At 52.5% G+C, this 20,016-nt stretch overlaps 2 protein-coding genes across 7 annotated transcripts in view; one reads left to right on the forward strand and one right to left on the reverse strand.

Moving 5' to 3' along the window:
- FAM222B (family with sequence similarity 222 member B) overlaps nt 1-9,521 on the forward strand; it is a 53,732-nt gene extending 44,211 nt beyond the window's left edge. For 2 of the 5 annotated variants that reach the window (XM_031468394.2, XM_010978959.3), the window contains exons 2-3: nt 405-526; nt 6,806-9,521. In XM_031468394.2, coding sequence (XP_031324254.1) covers nt 445-526; nt 6,806-8,412 — 1,689 coding nt within the window. In that variant the 5' untranslated portion in view covers nt 405-444 and the 3' untranslated portion in view covers nt 8,413-9,521. Of the gene's footprint in view, nt 1-404; nt 527-4,038; nt 4,094-6,805 lie in introns of those variants that run through there. The other 3 variants (XM_031468395.2, XM_031468397.2, XM_064495872.1) reach the window with 2 other exon arrangements.
- A 3,920-nt stretch (nt 9,522-13,441) lies between these two features.
- TRAF4 (TNF receptor associated factor 4) lies at nt 13,442-19,587 on the reverse strand. Of its 2 annotated transcripts, XM_031468399.2 has the most exons (7): nt 19,355-19,587; nt 16,250-16,301; nt 15,567-15,671; nt 15,331-15,492; nt 15,080-15,241; nt 14,839-14,994; nt 13,442-14,577 (listed from the first exon to the last, which is right to left on the reverse strand). In XM_031468399.2, the coding sequence occupies exons 1-7, from the start codon at nt 19,495-19,497 to the stop codon at nt 13,945-13,947; spliced, it is 1,413 nt and encodes a 470-aa protein (XP_031324259.1). In that variant the 5' UTR covers nt 19,498-19,587; the 3' UTR covers nt 13,442-13,944. The 2 variants fall into 2 exon arrangements, with proteins under 2 accessions (XP_031324259.1, XP_064351943.1); XM_064495873.1 differs by lacking the exons at nt 16,250-16,301; nt 19,355-19,587 and adding an exon at nt 15,759-16,112.
- Nucleotides 19,588-20,016: the final 429 nt, after the last annotated feature.

The following is a 20,016-nucleotide window of genomic DNA, read 5'->3' on the forward strand; positions in this document are numbered from 1 at the left end:
CCGTACCTAGGGCACAGACGAAAGCCAGCATGCCGTGTATCTGGCAGTGCATGGGCTTATCCAAAAGCAGTAGCGAGAGGTAGTCTGCAGGAAATGCAAATGCTGAATGGGTGCATCTCTAGCTTGTGAATATAAAAGACCTTCGGCTGTTTGTGTGGATAGGTATTTTCTAGGTTTTAATTTCCCTACCCGAGCATCTGTGCTGTCTGAAATATTTTAGCCATAGTAATAGTTGAGAGCAAATTGTTGCTACAGATAAAGACATAGATATATTTTCAACCAACATGCTACTAATTAAATTGCTTATCTATCTAAACGTGGGCCTCTGCTGCTCATATCCGATGTCCCCAGTATCTTCCTTGAGGCGCCTTGTGTCCCATGACCTCGTTTTTTTGTCATTACAGTGTCACCGACTGCCTCATGTTGTGCTGATGCTGGTCTGCCATGCTAGCCTGTCTGCCAGGGCCAGGCGACCTGTCCTTTCAGCTTCTTTCTCACACGCAGATGAACGCTGGACTTCAGAAATGTAAGTAATCTGGATCCCAGGGGAGGATGTGATCCTTTATTTTGTCCCTACATTTGGGCTATCCCAGAGGCACATTTGGAGTACCCTGACCGTGATCTTGGTCAGTAAGTACTGCTAAGATATTCTTCAGTGCAGATAGTAAAACAGCTGCAAAAATTGTCCACAATGTGAAACACTTCGCTGATCAGAGAGATCCTCTTAAACACTAGAATTCTCCAGTGTGTGTCATCTTCATTGTTGCTGACAGCTGTCTGTTGAGCGATACGGTTTATAAGGAGTTTTATAGGATATATATATTACCCTTCAAAGAAGTGTTTTAATTTGAACCTTCATGAGGAATTGAATGAAAACTCACAGTCCGGATTACTTACTGTACCTCTGAAACAAACTGTTTCCACTATTCTGTTGTTTTGAACTCTCTGAGCCCTCTCTGCCTTGGAAACAGTTCCCTTTGGCTTTGCTGTCTGCTCCCTGAGCCGTTGCCCTTAGTTCATAGTAAGAAGCTTTTGCCTCCAGAAGGGATAGGGAGCTAGCTTTCTCAGTCTCTCTGGGTGTATTCCTGTTAATATGCTTGCCACAAGATTGATGTTTTGAGAACCTTCTGTTAGATTCCTGTCTTAAATTGGCTGGAATTGGGGCTTTATACTTCATAGTTTCCCAGATTCCTACCTTCTATCCCTGTACTATGTGATGTGCAAGGAGAAGATTCTATTCCTGGCTCATTACCATATACAATATCTTCAAGTGTAAAAATGGTCCTAAATTTGGAGTAGACTTTCAGAGCAAAAAGGGGACATCAATGAGGCACCTAGGCTTACCCTTTAATAGGAGCTTCAGCATCTTACTTGAATCAATCCTTTAGTACAGAGGTTGGCAAACTTTTTCTGTAAAGGGTCAGATGGCAGACATCTTAGGCTTTGTTGCATGTACTCACCTTGCTGTCAGAGTGCACAGGCAGCCGTAGACAGTATGTAAACAAACGAGTGAGGCTGTGCGCCAGTAAAACTTTCTACAAAAGCACAGCAGCTGGGTTTTGGCTTGCGGGCTGTAGTTTGCTGCCTCTGTTCTTGAAATCATCTTCAGAAGTTAAAAATGGCCTAGCTTCTTGACTGCCTTTCTTTGAGAGAGAGTAAGACTCAGAGCCTGGCTAGTTCTAGAATTTGACCAGTGACTCCAAGTTGCATAATGACAAAGCTGAAGGTGACAGTGTTCCTTCTGCAGCTGCTTGACATAATAGGCAAGCTGTGCTGTATCAGCTCTTCCCCAGCCTTTCTCTTACTAAATGACGATTGGGTGAGGAAGTTGTCGGTGCTCCCTGGCCACCCAAATCTGCATGCTCGCTGCATTGTGACTGGTTCCAGGCTTCTAGGGACACAACTAGGGAAGGAGTATGCTCGGAAGCATATAATAAGATGACAAAGAGCAGCTCACTGTCTTTTTCTTCTAGGTTCCTTATCACACTTTGACAGCTTCACCCAGAGATGTGTTATCAAGGGCTGAGCCATTTGGGAGGAAAGGCGAATTGGCAGCTTTATCTTGGATGCTGATTTGGGACCTCCACTCCCTTCTCCTCAAAGTAGCCCCTAGTAGCCTCTGCCAACCACTGTCCTAAATCTCTCTTCAAGAATTGAGATATCCTTCTTCCCTGGTTTCAGGCTCACCTGTCCGTGGGGGACTGTATATTTGAGCCTCTTCGACTCTCTTGTTGCTCTCCTTAACTACACCCAAATTTTTGCAGAGGAGAAAACCCAGTAGTGTTTTTAAGCTCACTTTTGCTTTCTTCTTTCCTCTCCCCAAATGTATAAGAAAAAATCCTGTCATGTGACTCACCGCTTTTGCATTAAGCATTTACAGTTAAGGTGAGACGGAGCATAAGCTGTCTCCTTTGGAAACCAACAGCCCAGGAGCTGCTCAGAGCCCAGGCCTATCAGCTATAGAGATCTTAAAGCCAGTTTTGTGATTCTGCTATTCAGCCTTTCCCTGCCACCATCCTCAGGAGAGTTGCTAGAAACACAGAACTCAGTATTTGATGGGGTGGGGATGGGGGACAAATGTTATAGCTTAATACACTTTATATTGCTAGAGCTCAAGGCAGGAGAGCTAGGTCAAGGGTCAGGACATGGGATATGTGGCTTCTTGACCCAGCACTGTAAGTCACCTGGCTAATCACTCTTCCCCAGGCTTGAGCTGCCATATGTACAGGATCACAGGACTGGTCCCTTCTAAGGCCAACATTTTCTTCTCTACATGCATAAGAGGATGTAATGCATTTCCCAACCTAGAGGTGCAGTTTGCCATAGTGTAGCAGACTGAATTAAAGTACATCTTGGCTTTGGGTGGGTCCTGTACCTGGTAGAAGACCGCAGCTGAGGTTAGGTGGATGCCCTAGAACTATTCTAGATTGTATATTCCATAATGGCACTTGCTTTGAGAGTCCTCAGCCATTTGGAACCTTGTACTTGCAAAATTTGTTTTCCTCTGATCCATCTTCTCTTAGTTCCTCAGAAAATGTATTTTTGAACATTTTTGTCTTCATTAACTCCAAGCCTCTGCTTCTCTTTCTCCAGCTCATGGTAAGGTATATAGTGGTGGCTCAGTAAATATTTCTAGGTAGAATGGCTTAAATGACCAAAGTCCTTGGTCCTCAAATCATCTTTTAGTCAAAACTTTGACCTCTTTCATTGTAGAATCAGTCTTGGGGCCTAGGACAGATATCAAAGTTAATCTTTTATGGCTTCTCTGCATGCCTGTCTGCCCCCTAGTGGAAGGGCCTGGAAATGGTGAATTGGCCCAGTGACTGGATAAATTCAGAAATATCAGAAATATTAGTTGACATTTATTGAGTGCTTACCATGTGCCAGGCATTAGCTCGAGTATTTTTATATATGTTCTCATTCATTCCTCAACAGTTCCATATGGGAGACTCTCTTATCTTTCTTTTCAGGATGAGGCACAGAGTGTCACTTTTCTATATCCCATTACTGCTCAGTGACTAGGCTAGAACTCACACTTGGGTCAGGCTTCAAAGCCTGTGTTTGAAACACATTGCCTGTGTCTCTCCACCTGTGGATGGAGGCTGCTGCTGCATTTGCCACCTGTGTCTTCTGACCTTCAAAACAAGACAAATGGGGAGGTCCCCATTAGGGAAGCCTAGATTCAGGGAGATTCCCCTGCCACTGCCTGTAGTAGACAACAGTGCTTTCTCCACTGCATTTAATGCTCAGACTCAAGTCCAGGGGATCCTGCAGTTATTAGGGCTTTCTTGGTCAGGTTACTGTGTCCCATCCGTGGGCAAATTCAGCCAGACCTGGTATCCTTGAATAACAGCTATGGACAGTCAGGGTTCCTGGTCACAGAGCACTTTCCATTCATTGGATCTCTTCATCTTAGTAATTCTGTGAGGTAGGACAGTAGGTATCATCCCTGTTTATAAATGAGGAATAACTGAGACTGAGTAGTCAGATAATAAAGCCACTGATTGAATCCGGATCTCTCTTTTTTCCTAACCACAGATTCCCTGTTCTCTACACTGCCTTATATCTCGATTAATGACACCATTGGTACCAGGTATTTAAATAAGTTGGTTACAAAACTGTAGTATCTGTGTTAGTTGCGCACTTACAGGAAGATGACACAGAAGAAAGTCCTGTGTGGGGACTGAGATAAAGTATTGAGGAAAATTTGGCTCTTTTTTAAGGATTGGGCTTAAGTCTGGTATATGAGGTGAGTGATGTTGGATTCCCAGAATGTGGCCTCTTTCTTGTTCAATATGCTTGTCTCATCCTTGAGATTCTTCCTTAATGTACGTCTGTGTCCATCTTCCCTGCCTGCCCCTCCTCTCGCTTTGATTATGATTTCTTTATTTGACTACCGTCATCACCGCGGTCAACATCAGTGGAGGCAGGACAAAGAGAACTAATCAGTATAGGTGTCCATTCCATATTCCTGAGTGAGAAGCAGAAGCTACCTGCTGCCTCTGCTAGAAAAAACCAACCTGAGAGTCAGTATTGACTTGGAACAAAGGAGCTCTTTTACTCAGAAAGCCACTGTACCAGTCTCTCTCACTTGGCCTTCAAGGAGAAAAGCCCATTAGCATGGAGGAAAGCCCAGGGGCAGACCTTCATTCCCTGTCTGAACTGAAACCCAGCAGCTTGGGACTCCCATTACTCAGCTGAGTCCCCGTTGTTCATCAGGTGGTACCTGTACTGATGGCATTTACCAAGTATTTACTGCATGTCTGCTCTGGGTACGGAAGGCACTGAGCTGGGAGCATCATATGCTTTTTATCAGACACCAAAGTACAAAGGCTGACCAGGGCAGCTTCTAATGGAATTCTGGTGCCTTGAGTTTAGGGACTATCTCTCAGTGTTCTCAGACTTTTTAGTATCTTCTTGTCCAGGAGAATGTAAAAAGGGTCAGAAAATGGCCCCAATTTGTAGAGACTGAAGGCTGTTAAGGGTCAGTAGCTTATAAGCAGCAGCAGAACTCAGACTTCGTTCTCCAGGCTTTGACCTTCCTCACCAGCTAGTGCTACCTACCTAGTGGGTGGGAGAAGACTGCCAGGCCTCTCTGCTTCCCTCTCCTTCCTCCCTTCAGTTGTCATTGTCACATTTATCCTTCTAAGACCTTCAAATCAGTCATCTTACAAACATTTCGTTTATAGGTGGAGCAACTATTCTGTACTCAGTAAATAAAGCAGAGCCTTAAATATGTTGGCGTGCCTACTAAGTTCAGGGCATTGTGCCGGTGTTTAAAAGCACAGACCTTTTCCTTTCTGTACCTTTTTGCTAAGTTCTACCTCACTGAACGTAGGTCTGAATCTCTCTGCCCCTCCTGGACTTGAGCTTTCTTTTCCTGCTTCCAAAAGCAGCATTTTCTAAGCAGTTGCTGCCAGCCAACCAGCAATGTCACTAAACAAAGGCAACTGTGCCCTTTTCCTTCTAGCACACTCACTAGCCTATTTCTGTTCCAGTTGCTGCCCAGCGACATGACTTTGAATGGGGTCTTTTTGGGGCCAGGCCAGCTGAGGCCACAAGCCAGGCGTTTGGTCAGCTTAGTCCCCTGTCTGCCTTCTGCAAGGGGAGGAAGCAGGGAGGGAGTCAGCTAGCTGAGCCCAGGCTCCCAGCCAAGCCCCTCCACCCCCACCTTTTTTCTGCTTTGGGCTATCTGTGTACTTACTCAGCAAGCCTTTATTAAGCACCTTCTGTGTATACTCAGGGGAGACCCTCCCTCAGAGAGAGGGAGAACAGAGCAGAGACCCCTTGCAGGAGCCTGGCATCCTTAAAGAGCTCTTGTTCTCTGAACCTTTTCCTTTTTGACTGGAAGCACGACATCCGCTGGAGCCCCCTGACGGGAGGCAACTGGAGATGGGAACAAAGAGACTGTTAGCATTAATGAGGCCCATTGAGCAGTGTTTCCGCAGTCTCCAAAGGAAGGCAGGTTCTTCCTCTTTCATTTTGGAAAGTGACAGCTGACAGGGGCCGAATACAGACTATTTTTGGCTCTCAGGACTTAAAGATTCTCTGAATCCTTTCTTCTCAGTTCCCTCCCTGCTGCCCTGTCATTATTGTCACCCCCTACAAGGAAATAAATAAAGCCTTTTGATCTTCACCAAGGCAGGCAGAGAGTAAGCTGTAAACAAAAGTGAACTTGTGACATGGGGATGGGGGAGGGATGTTGGCAGCTTATTCCTATGCTCCTGTAAAAGAAGCATCCTGTCTACTGGGCCAGGAGGCCCACCCAGTGGCCACTGTGCCCCGGCTGCCAAGGCAGAGAGAAAGCTGATGTCTCACCGGCCACTGCAGACTGAAGAATAGTCATTCTGGGTGCCCTCTTCCCCAGGGTGTCATGGGGCAGGGGCTGAGTGGCCCTGACAAGCAGCTGTGCTTAGAACCCCCAGGCCGGCATGGGCTGGTAGGAACTTGGAGAGAAGTCCGTATGAGAAGTGGCCAAGTTCTGGCTCTCTGAGATACGGGATTTTTCAGAGTTGCTCTGCTATTCTGATCTTTAGTGACCTCACTGTAAAATGGGAATCATGATAGTACCTGTCTCCTAAAGCAGTAGCAAGCCTGTCACTTAGCAAAAAGCCCGGCCCATTATAAGTACTGACTAAATGTTAGCAGTGCTTGTTTTTGTGGGGGGCTGAGGCTGGGTCTGAATTGGAGACCAGGGAGGACAACTTGGCCCAGCCCTCAGATGGGAAATCTCGAAGGGCTGGTTGGCTTGGCACTGACGAGCTCCCTCTCCTTCTTTGCTCTCCTTCCCCTTCTCTCTCTCTAGGGGACACTACACAGAAAATGAGAACTGCTCACTATCCTACCCCAGCCGAATTGGACGCGTATGCTAAGAAGGTCGCAAACAACCCACTGACTATAAAAATCTTCCCCAACAGTGTGAAGGTTCCCCAGCGGAAACACGTTCGTCGTACTGTGAACGGCCTCGACACATCAGCCCAGCGCTACAGCCCCTACCCGACTCAGGCTGCCACCAAGGCAGGCCTGCTTGCCATTGTCAAAGTGCCAGCCAAAAGCATTCTCAAGGACTTTGACGGCACCCGAGCCCGGTTGCTCCCTGAGGCCATCATGAACCCCCCAGTGGCGCCCTATGCTACTGTGGCACCCAGCACTTTAGCCCACCCCCAGGCCCAGGCTCTGGCCCGCCAGCAGGCCCTGCAGCATGCACAGACCCTGGCCCATGCCCCTCCCCAGACGCTGCAGCACCCTCAGGGTATCCCGCCACCCCAGGCGCTGTCCCACCCTCAGAGCCTCCAGCAGCCTCAGGGCCTGGGCCACCCTCAGCCCATGGCCCAAACCCAGGGCTTGGTCCACCCTCAGGCCCTGTCTCACCAGGGTCTCCAGCACCCCCCCAACCCCTTGCTGCATGGAGGCCGGAAGATGCCAGACTCAGATGCCCCCCCGAACGTGACCGTGTCTACCTCAACTATCCCCCTTTCGATGGCGGCCACCCTGCAGCACAGCCAGCCCCCGGACCTGAGCAGCATCGTGCACCAGATCAACCAGTTTTGCCAGACGAGGGCGGGCATCAGCACTACCTCAGTGTGTGAGGGCCAGATCGCCAACCCCAGCCCCATTAGTCGCAGTCTGCTCATCAATGCAAGCACTCGGGTGTCGACCCACAGCATCCCCACACCGATGCCTTCCTGTGTGGTCAATCCCATGGAGCACACCCATGCGGCCACAGCCGCACTGCCCGCTGCAGGCCCTGTCAACCTGCCCACGGGCATCTCTCGAGCCCCTACTGGCTACCCTAGCGACCTCAAGCCAGTCGCCTGGAACCAGCACCAGCTGGCCCACCTGCAACAGATGTGCAGTGAGGCCGGTGGGACGCCGGCCCCTGGCCTGACAGGCAAGCATACGGCAGGACGCGAGTTGGCAGGGCCTGGCTTTGTGGGCAAGGCCCCTGCCTACCCGCAGGAACTCTGCCTGGCACAGTCCTTCCATCCGAAGCCACCCCTGGAGAAGCCAACCCCATCCCCACCTGTCAACGGCCTGGCAGCCCCATTGGCCTACCCCAATGGTCACTACTTCCAACCCCTGTGGAACAACATTCTGCCCACTCCCAATAGCGACAGCTCGGGGTCTCAGGACCTCGCCGTGCCGTTCCACGGTGGGCAGCCTGCGGGCGCACCCCTCGACTGTGCGGCGGCTGCTGGGGCCCACTACCGGGCAGGGACCGGGGGCGGTCCAGTGGCGAGCCAGAACAGCTTGATGCAAACGGTGGATTACCTAAGTGGGGATTTCCAGCAGGCCTGCTTCCGAGAACAGAGCCTGGCCATGCTGAGCAAGGCCCACCGAGCCCCTGGCAACCGAGTCCCTGACCCCACAGATAGTCGGAGTCTTCATATTCAGCACCCTGGGTATAGATAGGTAGGCCCAGTGCCCTCCACAAGCTACACGTCATACATCACCCTTCTAGGTTTAGTCTTTTGAGTAATTGGATAGTTTGCAAGTTTTACTGCTCCAATGTGATCATTCTTGGATGTCTAAGAAAGGGAATTTGGTGGGATCTAATTGAGGACAGAAGGGGGATCCTCTGTGCCCGCATCCTCTTCTCTGCCAGCCCCAGCAACTTGTGGGTTGATGCTGGAGCCTAATCCCAACCCCAGACTTCTCCCCTGATGCCTGTGTATCAGTCAAGTCCCTCCCCCTCTGTCATTTTCCACCAGCCTATGTCAATTGCTGTCCTTCTGTTTCCCTTAGGACTGAGGTGTGAGCTAAGGGAAGGGCCCTAGGTGAGGTAGCTGTAGGTCCCCAGCCACCCAAGCTAGGCCTCTCTCTGTCTCTGTCTCCTTTTCTCTGGATTTTCTCTGGACTAAGAAGCCAGACAGCTCTGGAAGCTAATTCCGTATTTACCCAAAGACCTCAAATTAAAACTGACCTAGTCTTCATCTCCTCCCAGTCCCTCTCCATTCTTCAAGGCTTTGTTGTATATCTGCATTGATCCCAGAACCACTGCAACTGTCCTGGCGACAGCCTTGAGACAGGAGGGGGAAAAACCTGTCTTTGTATTACTGTCTCAGTTCCTGACTCCCCTTCCATCCCTAGAGAAATTCTGTGACTGTCCAGCATACCCAAGATCTTTCTCACTGTTGTCTCTCCCCTAACACCTGCTGCCCTCATCCCCCATCCCCCCCACCTCTCCCCCAAAAGCAAAACAAAACAAAAATCTTCCTTGAGGAATTAGGTAGTAGGGAAGGGATGATCACATTGGAGTTTGGAATTAAAAACACTGAAAAAAAAAAGTTAAAATGCATTTGGTTCTCTCTACACTGGCTTAAGAATATTGCTCTACACTGTTTAACACGTCCTGTTTCTGTATGAATATAGTGTGGGTTTGAGTAGCATTGTGTGTGAGCGGCGTCCCACAGGTGCATTCACCCTCTAGTCACCTTTCTCAGCCCCTCAGTTTAATGAAGAAAGAAAGGAAAAAAAAAAAACACAAAGCCTTAAGCTCTTTGAAATTTTCCCTTACCAAATGAGCATGGTTCTAACAGCTGGAGATGGGCCTCTATGGGAAACAGCCCCTCCTGCCCCTCGCCTGTTCTTCACCCATCCACTCTGTGCTAAACGCGTCTCGTTCCCAGGCGACAGTCAGTTGGCTAGAAATTTAAAGCTTTTCTGTAACTTAGATTATGTTTTGTTGTAATGTTTTGCACCCTTCTGTTAAAGATGCATAGTTGGGTTTTTTTGGTTTGTTTTTTTTTTTTTTTAAACCAAATAAGCCCTACCCTTTCCTCTTGTCTCGGGAATGTGAGCTAATGTTCTTATTTAAGATTTTGGGTTTTGTTTACTATACTATCCACTGTTCTTTAGCCAGAACTTCTCTAGTGATCTGAAGCAATGTGACTGAAGACCATTTTTTAAATTATGTGTTGGCGAGATGCCTTATATTTAAAAAGAGAAAAAAAAAAAAAACGAAAAAAAAAAAAGCCTGATTGTGTTATGCCAAATGATAGCAACATGAAGTCCTAATTTATTACTCCCAATTGTTTTCCTGCCGTCTGTGAACACTGGTACCTCCCTGTCCCTGAACCCCCAGGAGCACCTGTAGCTCCTGGTGTGATGCCTTCTCCCAGTGTGTTGGCCATCTCACCCCAGGCCCCCTTCCTGTTCTCACTTCTCTTGCGTTAAACTGAAAGAACCCATTGTCTCCCCTTATCCCTCGCTTGATCTCCAAGCCAGATATTTTTGCTGTAATTTTTTCCAATGCCTCTCCCCAAAAGGTGAGCTGCCATTTTAGGAAATTGGACCAGACACCAACTTGGGGGCTTAAAATCAAACCTCAAACCCATCTCTTCCTGTGTAGGGGTGCAAGTCTTTGAAGCGCTCACTCTCACCCCTAGTCTGCATGGAAAATGTACTGTGACTCCTACCCCCACCCCCCAACTGCCCTTGCCTTTGGTGTGAGATGTTTCCTAGTTCACCCTGAGCCCCTCTCTCCCTCTGCCAGCCAACCCCCAACCAGCAATAAGGGGCCAAGCCAGGGCCTCCTAGCCACACTCCCTGCCTCCACCCCACACTGCCCTAGAAAATACCTGGATTCCCCCGCTGCCCACATACTGTAGCATTCATTCTCCATCTCCCTCCTCATCTCACCTGTGGTGGTTTATGGGCGTGATGGGGTTTTTAAGATTATCATAAACCAGTAAAAAGAAAAAACTCACCTTTTGATCTTGTCCTATTCGTTTAATGCTGTCAGTGTTTGAGGTGGTTTTTCTTAGCATGTCGTTTACTAGAAGGAAAGTAATTTCCCATTTTTAAGGGGACTCCTGTAGTATTTGTCCCACTCAGAAGCCCTCCCAATCCATCATCCCAGACCAGGCGCTGATTGTAAGGCATGGAGTTCACAGTTCAGCCAGCCCCTGGCGGGGAGGGGGTGGGTACCCAGCTGACTGGCCTGCTCCCTAGGCAGGGCTGCCAGGGGTTTGGTGGGATCTGATGAGTAAGTACAATTTGCTGCCCTTCCCTGGAGGTCCAGTTCAATGTACTGCTGCTTTCACTCCAAGGAAGATCAGTCATTGAAACGTGGGGACCTGGTTTGCTGATAAGCCAGCTAACGCTAAACATCCTTATTGTCTTTCTCCCACCTTGAATGTTTTGGAATTTCTGAGTGTCTGACAGAGGTGGAAGTAATAGGTGCTGTAACACACAGTGGCCCTACTGGTGATTTGAGTCTTAAGGGTTGAGTATTGCGTGGAGAACTTTTTTTGTCTGTGGCGGGGGAGGGGGGACCCAAAAGAGCCATTTAGATTCCCCACCCCCTCCCTTTTCCACTGAACTTGGGTCTGGGCTAAGATGTGAGGAAGGGAAGGAGAGACTCCACAGGATGCGTAGGATTCAGTGAGGGTGGAATCAGATGGTTAGTAGCAGGAGTTAGGTGGCTCTCAATACTGATGGAGCTGAAAGGGCCCTGAGCACGCCCTTTTATCTGGGGTGCCCTTTTCTGAAGGTGCTTTGCCCTCTTTACTCCTCATGCCTTTCCTGTGAAAGAAAGCCCTCTTCTGCTTGTGTCAGGTGAGGCCTCAATCAGCCTAGGGTCATGCAGCTAGACAGAGTTGAAGGTGAATTGAGCCCAGCCCACACTGTGATGCGCAATCTGGCTTGAGTTCCACAAGCAATTATGACCACCTGCAACGGCACTGGAATGAGGGTTAGGCCTCGTCATGGGGTGGACTGCAACATCCACTGTTGCACGCACTGGGGGAACACCAACCTATGGGAACGTACCGCCTGGAACAATGCAGTGGCACAGTCCTGCCAGCAGAGGGAGCCCAAGCTTGATCCCAGGTGTCTGGCTTCTCTTGGACGCAAAAGTGTTTCAGCCTGTTGCCTTAGAAGCCTGTGCTTAAGTGAAGACATTTCCTCTACTAGAGCCCCTGGTCTTCTCTACCAGCTTCCAGGCATCACTGCACCAAGATGGTTTAGCTGGTAAAAGGGTCACCATTACTTTTTCAGCAAGGCAACCAGGGCTTCATCTCCTAAATCAGTGAATTTGATCTTTTGAAGGCTAACCTGCTGGGCTGCCTGCCTCAGGCTTAAACCCTTCCTGTCATCTTCTGATAAGGGCTCTTTTTACCTAAGACTCTGTCTGGGAAAGTAAAGAAGGCAAGCTATAGTCCTTGAATCTTCCCCTTACTAAACAACGGTTCTCATACATTGAGCCTCTCCTCAGAGCCAGGCAAGAATAAGGCACTTTATACTGATGAGTTAATCTTTCCAAACCTAGATGAGCAGGATTACTCTTATTTTACCAGTGAGAGTAAGGATGCCCCGTGTAGCTAAGTAACTTGTCAAAAAGCAAGCCCAGCAAGGATCCAAACCCAAATCTATTGCCAAAATTAAAGGAAGCTGTATTTCTAGAATTGCTGGAGCTTAAAACAGAATCCAGGCCCTGCTTCAAACTAGCTGACTAAAGTCAGTTCACTCCTCTGTTCGTATGTCATCAGCCAAATGTGGATAATCACAGCACCCACTGAGGCCGATATGAAAAGCAGGTAAGTATGGATGAGAAAATCCAAGTGACCTGTACACCTCAAAGGCCTTTTGTTCAGTTTGGGAGTCCCTGAGTGTGGGCTGGGCTTTGGAATTTGATTTACATTGAAACATTCACAGTCTTCCCTCTGGTATCCATGGGGAATTGGTTCAGGGATTCCCAGTGTATACCAAAATCCAAATATGCTCAAATCTCCAATATAAAACGGCACAGTATTTGGGTATAACCTACACACATCCTCTGGCACACTTTAAACCATCTCTAGATTACTTATAATACCCAATACAATGTAATACTACGTAAATTTGCCCATGAGTGGCCAATAATAATTTTTGCTTTTTGTAACATTGTGGAACTTTCCCCAAGTATTTCCACTGTACTGTTGGTTGACTCTGAGACTGAAACCCACAAATAGGAACAGTCAACTATCTTTTGTTGGCAACATGCATTGTCTCATTAAATCTTCACCACAGCCCACTTAGATAGCTTTTATTAAAAGCTGTATCATTTGACTGTTGTGGTAAATGAAATAATGCATGTAAAGTGCTTAGCAGTGTCTGCCACATAAAATTACTCAATAAATGGTACTTATTATCATTAGACCAAGAGAGACCTGACTACAGCACAGGTAGTCAGTCCTTAGTGGGGTATGGATCAGGGCCTCTTAACTTTACAAAATGTCCAAAGCCGGAACTTCCCCATCTAACCACCAGAGGGCAGCAGCAGGCAACTGTTCCAAAGCCTAGTGCAGTCCCTCCGTTCTCCACCAGAGGGAGATTCTAGCACAGCAGCTGGATTCTGGGGCCAAGAGGGTTGCAGCCCCTCTCTGGTCCTTTTAACCTCACCGTTGGGCCCAGCCTGCCAGGACCCTAACCAACCCAGATGAGTCAGGCTGGAACCAAGTTAATAAATACAATTCAGGATTTATTAAAAACCAGGGCTCCCCTGCTGTGCCCTCCTGGCACTAAGTAAATAAATAACCAGAGGGAACACAGCTGGGGAAAGGGGAAGAGAAATCAGATCTCAAGACAGATACTTTTAACTGCCCCTCAGTTTCCCAACTCCCCCTCCCCCCTATGGCTCTTGGGACATAGCACCAGCAGGCACCTCAGTCCGGGGTAGAGTGTGGCCCGCACCAAGGCATGTCCGCCCTGTCCAGGAGACAGGCCCTGGGATCACTTATTTCCAAGCCCTTGATGACCCTAAGACCTGCTTTCCTCAGAGGCCAGGGCTGAAGCACCAATAGGAGGCACCTGAGGGTGGTAGAGGAGGAGGGAGGGGGAACAGGGTAACAGAACCCAGGCAGCAGAAGCAGCTGTAAGGGGGTCCGGCCCCCTCTTCAGGTTCAGCCAGTGCCTGATGGAGGTCATGTTCCATCCCCCTTTCTCCTGCAGCCCCATCTGCATTCAGCTCAGGATCTTTCGGGGCAATTCAACAGAGGCACGGATGAAGACTGCATCATCCCGCACATAGTTTCGCTTGCGGATATCCTGGTGGGAGATAAACTTGGGGTAGCCAAAGCCCAGAGAACTCTCATCCAGGGAGCCCCGCCAAGTGCCTGGTTTTTGGAAATTCTTCCAGTTTGGGTCAGGGTGAAAAGTCTCAGTGACATGCTGTGGCTTAGCCAGCCCAGGGTCGCTCTGATCCAGCAGGGAGAAGGTGACGCGGCGAGCAAAGGGCCACTCGAGGAGATTGTCAAAGGCACCTGGCAGCACGCGAATGTAGAGTGAGAGATGTGTGCCCTCACCACTGCCATTGCCATTGAGAAAGGCAGACACCTGCAGCTTGTAGCCATACTTATGTGTGTAGAAGGCAGGGCTGAAGCACTCGAGGTTGGGCTTGGCTTTGGCCTCCTGGAGCCGTCGCCCGTAACTGCCAATCTTCCAGATGAGTACGCCATCACTGCCCACCGACAGCTCCTCCAACTCTCTTCGCAGCTCCTGCAGCTCCTGCCGTTGCCGGCTCACCAGGGCACACATCATGGCCAGATGTGGCTTCACGCTCTCCTCCACGTGCCGCGCCATTGCCAGCTTAGGGCACTGTTGGCAAAGCCCCGGGCCATGGGGGAAGGGAGGAGAGCTATCAGTAGGGGCAAGTCCAGAGGACAGGAGAGGAGTGGGTACAGGGTGGCCAGCACCCAGCTCTACATGAGGAAGACAGATGGCACTAGGAGGAGGCTGGAGCTGGCCAGAAAGGGGAAGGACTGAAGGCTTCAGACCAGCAGAGAAGGGACCATTAAGGGCCTCTGTCCGAGGCTTCAAGGACCAAGAAGGGAGCTGACAGGAAGAGGGGCATCTCACCCTGTGCTTGCAGCCAGAGTCCTTGAATGGGCACAGCACCAGGGCAGTGCTACAGCTGTCCTTCAGATGGCCCGGCAGGTCCTCCCGAGCGATGGTGCCCACGCCACACTGGTTGGGACAGGGCACAGGCAGCCTGGGGCACTGGTACTGGTGGCTCTGGGGTGGCAGGGCAGAGAGAAGCAGTTAGCAGCCCAACTCCCTGCTACCTGCCCCATCGACCCCAGCTCAGGAAGGGCCTCACCTGGATGGTGTCAAAGACGAACTCCTTGGTGCAGTAGGTGCAAGGCTGGGTGCGCTTGGGGCACTCAGAAGTGGCATGCTGAGCCAGCAGCCGCCGCATCATGCGGGCACCACACTTGTTCTCACAGTACACACTCTCTTGGGGGCACACGCCCTCGTGGCTCTGTGGAAATGCCAGATGGGCTGAGTTTAGGGATCCGTGGGCCACCAGGTGCCCCACTCTCCCTCTACTGTCAGCCAGGCCCCACCCACCTCAAAGGCCTCCCCACTGAAGTCACAGCCACAAAACTCGCACTTGAGGCGCCGCTTGGGGCAGTCGTGCTGCAGGTGTGCAGGCAGATCCCGGCGGCTCAGCTTGGCAGGGCAGCGGTTGGGGCAGGGGACCACATTGAAGCTGCAGGTATTCAGGTGGCCCTGGTGGGAGAGATGGCAGTTAGTGCCTGCCAAGAGAGGGAAGTGCCCCCTGCCCGCCCCCATCAGAGCCTCACCTGTAGGTGCCGAAGGGGCCCACTCCAGCGGCAGCCCTCCTCACTGTGGATACAGCGGATAGGCAGGCCCAGTACCTGGACCTCTAGCTCTGGGTCTGGGTAGATCTGTGGGCAAGAAAGGAATGGTCAGGGTCAGAGCCCGCTACAGTCCCTGGTTCCCACCTCCTCCACCCCCAGACAGGGTAGCTCTACCTTAGAGCCAGTAACAGCCTCTCTTGGGCTAAATGCCTCTCTATGCCCAGGAACAAAGGGCACAGCTGGTAGTATCTGCTCCAACACTAGATTCCAGGGTCCCCCAACATGCTGGCACAGGACACTCCCTTTGGAGTGGCAGCCAATCAGCCTGCTTAGTCTAGGCAGCCCCCACACCCTCTGCTTCCTTCCCCCTGGGAGAGGGGTCCTGGCCCTCAGCCACAGGTCTGGCCAGCCACCCGAAGAGGAGGGCAACACTTCTTGTGGGCACAGAGCAGCTCTGTGCACCCCCACAGGCTGGGCATTGTGCCTGCCCTCCAGGGCAAACACAGGCCTCATTTGCAAACTGGCGTGGTGGGAGGGAACAGGCCACCTTTGTGGGGGCACACGATTTCACAGCACTGGGTTGACACTGGCCCTGAGCCCACTGACTGCCAGCAGCTGCAGCCTCCACCAAGGGCAAGAGCCTGTACCTGGCACTGTGGACTCACCTTGGCATAGTCCAGAGGAAGCTGGTCCTCAGGGCACTTGAAGACTCCTTCACTGCGGGGGGGTTAGGGGGGAGAGACAGGGTCAAGGCTCCACACTATGGGAAGGGAGAGCCCCAGGCCTGACTCTCTCAACCAGGGCAGCCTCCTTCCCTCACCAGACCAGTTCCCAGGCAGCCTCACCTAAGAGGGTAAGCAGAGGCCTGAGGGTACCCACTTCTCCAGGACCCCAGAAGATCCCAGGTCTTGTCCTGGGGAGGGGTGGTTCTGGAGGCCAAGGCAGCTGCCTTAGACAGCATTTGGCCAACAGGTGGCAGCTGGCACCCCTCCTCCCAGGGTGGCAGCTGGACTAGGAAAGGAACAGGCTGCCCAGCCAACCCCTCCCCTGGGTTAGTTTTCATTGGTCAGGCTGAAAGCTGATTTGGGGGGGGGGGTGGCTGGTGATCAGGGATGAACTGAGATTAAGTGCCAGGGCTGCCCAGCCCCATGAGGGTGCCCAGCAAAGAACCCAGGGCAAAGGTCAGCTTGGAGCCACCCTACCCAATCCCTTCCCTCTTCCTATGAGGGTGTGTCTCCTAAAGCAAAGAGGAGGAAAGGTACTGTGTTTATGTTCCCACCCAGTTCTCATCACCTGCCTCTGAAAAGGGGCTCAATGTCCCCATTTTGCAGATCAAAGAACTGTCCCACCCAGTTCTCATCACCTGCCTCTGAAAAGGGGCTTAATGTCCCCATTTTGCAGCTCACAGATGAAGCAGCACCTACATATGTCTGATTCCACAGCTAAGATCAGTTCTACTACCCTGCATACAGAAGAAATGCTAGTGCAAGAAAAACTGTCCAGACAAGCATACCAAGGCTCTGGTCACTGCACAGCAGGCATGTGAAGCCTGCTGACCCTGTCCACTGCCCTCCCTCTCCTCCACCAATCCCTCTCCAGGTTGTTAGCACTCAAGGAACCTCTGGCACGCATCCTTCCGCCAACATGGCCTTGCTGACCCTAGCCAGGACCAGTCACACATGCCTGGCACAGCCCAGGCAGGGCAAGGGCTCACCCAGCAGGATTGAAGGCCCTCAGGCAGGGCATTTCTGGCAAGTCTGAGTCAGGTAGGTAGGAAGCAGGCAAGCATCAAGGCGGAAGCAAAGGCTCCCTGGGAGCCCTGTCCACCACGGCACTTTGCAGGACCTGGGCAGTCCATGGCTCAGGTGCTCAAAGAATTTCTAGCACCCACCTCCTCCCGACCTCACGACTACTACTGGCCATGCTGCCATTGCCAAGAAAAATACGTGCCCAGGCAGTGAGGAGGTGTGCCCGTGCCCACAAGGCAACCAGCCTTTCTGAAAAGACCTGAGTAATGGCCCAGGCAGGAGTGGGGAAAGAGGGTGGGCCATGAGGGAGGGGGTCTGCCTGGCGGCCTCAGGAATGTGCTGACTTAGTGGTTCTGGAGTCAGGGAAGGGACTGAGGCAAGTCCCCAGGCTTCAGGCAGATTAGCCTGGGCAGTTTGGGGCCCAGCCAGGACAAAGGTTCCCCCAGAGCTACGGGCACCTTAGGTGGAAGAGTGGGAGGGGCAGTGAGGAACAGAGCCTGTCCCACTACCTCCCTCCTCCCGGCCTCAGCAACAGAGCTCTACGGCGCTAGCGGAGGGGGGAAGGCAGGGGCCCGAGACTGCTCCAGGCGGTGCAGTGGAGGCCCAGGCCCAGGGGAGAAGACAGGATGGGGGGAGGGGGCTGTGGGAGAGGAAGAGGGGATTTCCGGGAGGGGGAGGGGCAGAAGCAGCAGAGAGGGGCTGAGGGAGAGGGAAACGGGCCTGACAGCCCCCTCCCCCGCTCCTTCCCCGAGGCAGTCAGAGTGGGTCAGCTGAGGAGGGGGGCAGGCTCAGCTGGCTTCATCTGGAAACCAGAGGGCCGGGGAAGGGCACGGGAGAAGACAATGGGACTGTGTGTCGGTAGGGGAGTCTGTGTACACAGAAGGGAGGAGGGTGAGGGAAAAGGAGGAGGGGGCAGCACAGCAGCTTGTGCAGGAGCATATGTGAGGGTAGGACCGGCCCAGGCTGCGGGGAACAGAAAACAAAGGACCTGCTGAGATTTCCGCCAGGCTCGGGGCTGCGGGTGACGGCGGGAGGGAGCACTAAAGGCAGGAGCCCCAAAAATGCTCTCCCTGCCTGCGCCCCGCGAACCCTCACAAACTGCCTCCTGACACATGGCAGTGGCTGACCCAGCCTTCCCGATGCTCTTGGAGCACGACCTCCCCAGGAGCCGGGGCTCCCTCTTCCTGCCTCCCCACACCTGGGACTGAGCAGGTCCCAGCGTGGGCAGGAGATTCAAAACACCGCAAGGCGCCCAAAACTCAACGGGTGCCCAAGAGCCAAGGGGTGACCTGGGTCGGGAGAGGGCAGGGGGCGTTGAGTCACACGCAGGGTGCGACCCCCTAACGATTTCTAGACCGCTCGCTCAAGACCTCCAGGGGCAGGGAAGGACACCCAAAGGGTTCCTACTGCAGTGGAGAGCTGTAGACTCGCAATCCTCCCTCTACCCTGCGACCACGAGCAGCCTGGGCTTAAACCCCAGTTAAGCCTTTAGGTAATCGTGTGACCCCGCGCCAGTCGCAGGCTTTCTTTGAATTTGAATCTCGTTTTCTCATCTGTGAAATGGGAGAACAATAGCTGCGGTTCTCGTAACTTCCGAATAATCAGAAGAGCTTAGGTAGCTGAAAATTCCGGAGGCTTAAGGTGCTGCGCGAAACAGGATTTTGTCCTCTTCCCAGAAGAATTCAAAGTTCAAGGCTGAGGCCGCTCTGGCTCTCAGGTGAGGGGGAAGGGCCGGCCACGGGTCAGGAAGACCCGTGCTTTCCCACCTCGACCCCGCAGGAAGGCAGGGAATTGTTCCCACCTGGGGCGGACGCCAATAGCACGCGGGACCCTACGGATTAGAGCGTGGGGTCCTCCCTCAGGGGGCCTGACGTCCCCGCCGCCTCGTGACGTCACGCTGGGCGCCCCTGAGATCACCGGGCTGCAGCGCAGACAAAGAGCCGTGGTGCCTCTGGCCTCGACCCTCCCCCGGCGGCGTGCCCTATCCCCCACCCGCCGTCCCCCGCTCCCCCCGGGCCGCACCTGAGGAACTCCTGCAGGCAGGTGTCGCAGAAGCGGTGGCCGCAGGTAGAAACCTGCACGGGCTCGCGCATGGGCTTCCCGCACAGCGGGCACAGCAGCCGCCGCTTGGGCTTCTCCAGGAACTTGTAGTCGAAGCCGGGCATGGCGGGCGGGCACGGGCGAGCGGGGCCGGGCGCGCAGCGGCCCCACAGCCCGCGCCTCGCTCGGGCCGCGATCCCGGGTCCGGGCGGCGCCGACTGGCGGCCGCGGCCTGCGCCCAGTTCTTGAGTCCGCCCGCCGGAAGAGGGGGCGGGGCTGCGCTCGCGCGGTCCTAGTGCCCGCCGCGCCCGGCTCCCCACCCGCCCTGTGAGCCGGAGACTTTGGGGTCCGCGCTCCGCCACGCTCGGCTCCCCCTCGAAGCAGGGGCTCCTCTTTCCCCTCAGGAAGAAAAATCGAGGCTCTGCTTCTCCCCAGAGCTCGGGCTGGGGCTCTGACCCTGGCTGAGGCGGAGGGCCTCGGACGACATGACGGGCCGGGCCGAGCTACAAAGATTCTTTTCTCCGGAGGAGTCAATAGCTCAGTCTCAGGGGCCACGTGTCGCCCAGGGGCCCGGGGCTCCAGCTTCCAGGTGCTAGGCAGCCGAAGCCTGGCAATCAGATCCGGGGAGCCCAGCTGGGCGGGGA

Source organism: Camelus dromedarius, chromosome 16, assembly GCF_036321535.1.
Source record: "Camelus dromedarius isolate mCamDro1 chromosome 16, mCamDro1.pat, whole genome shotgun sequence".
In the NCBI taxonomy this organism is placed as follows: Eukaryota; Metazoa; Chordata; class Mammalia; order Artiodactyla; family Camelidae; genus Camelus; species Camelus dromedarius.

Excerpts from the sequence above, each read along its gene's own strand:
- TRAF4 (XM_064495873.1), bottom strand. The coding sequence starts at position 16,097 with ATGAGGCCTGTGTTTGCCCTGGAGGGCAGGCACAATGCCCAGCCTGTG. Across the intron at positions 15,493-15,566 it reads GGCCCCTTCGGCACCTACAG|GGCCACCTGAATACCTGCAG; the intron begins GTGAGGCTCTGA and ends CTCTCCCACCAG. Across the intron at positions 14,578-14,838 it reads ACTCTGGCTGCAAGCACAGG|TGCCCTAAGCTGGCAATGGC; the intron begins GTGAGATGCCCC and ends CTTTGCCAACAG.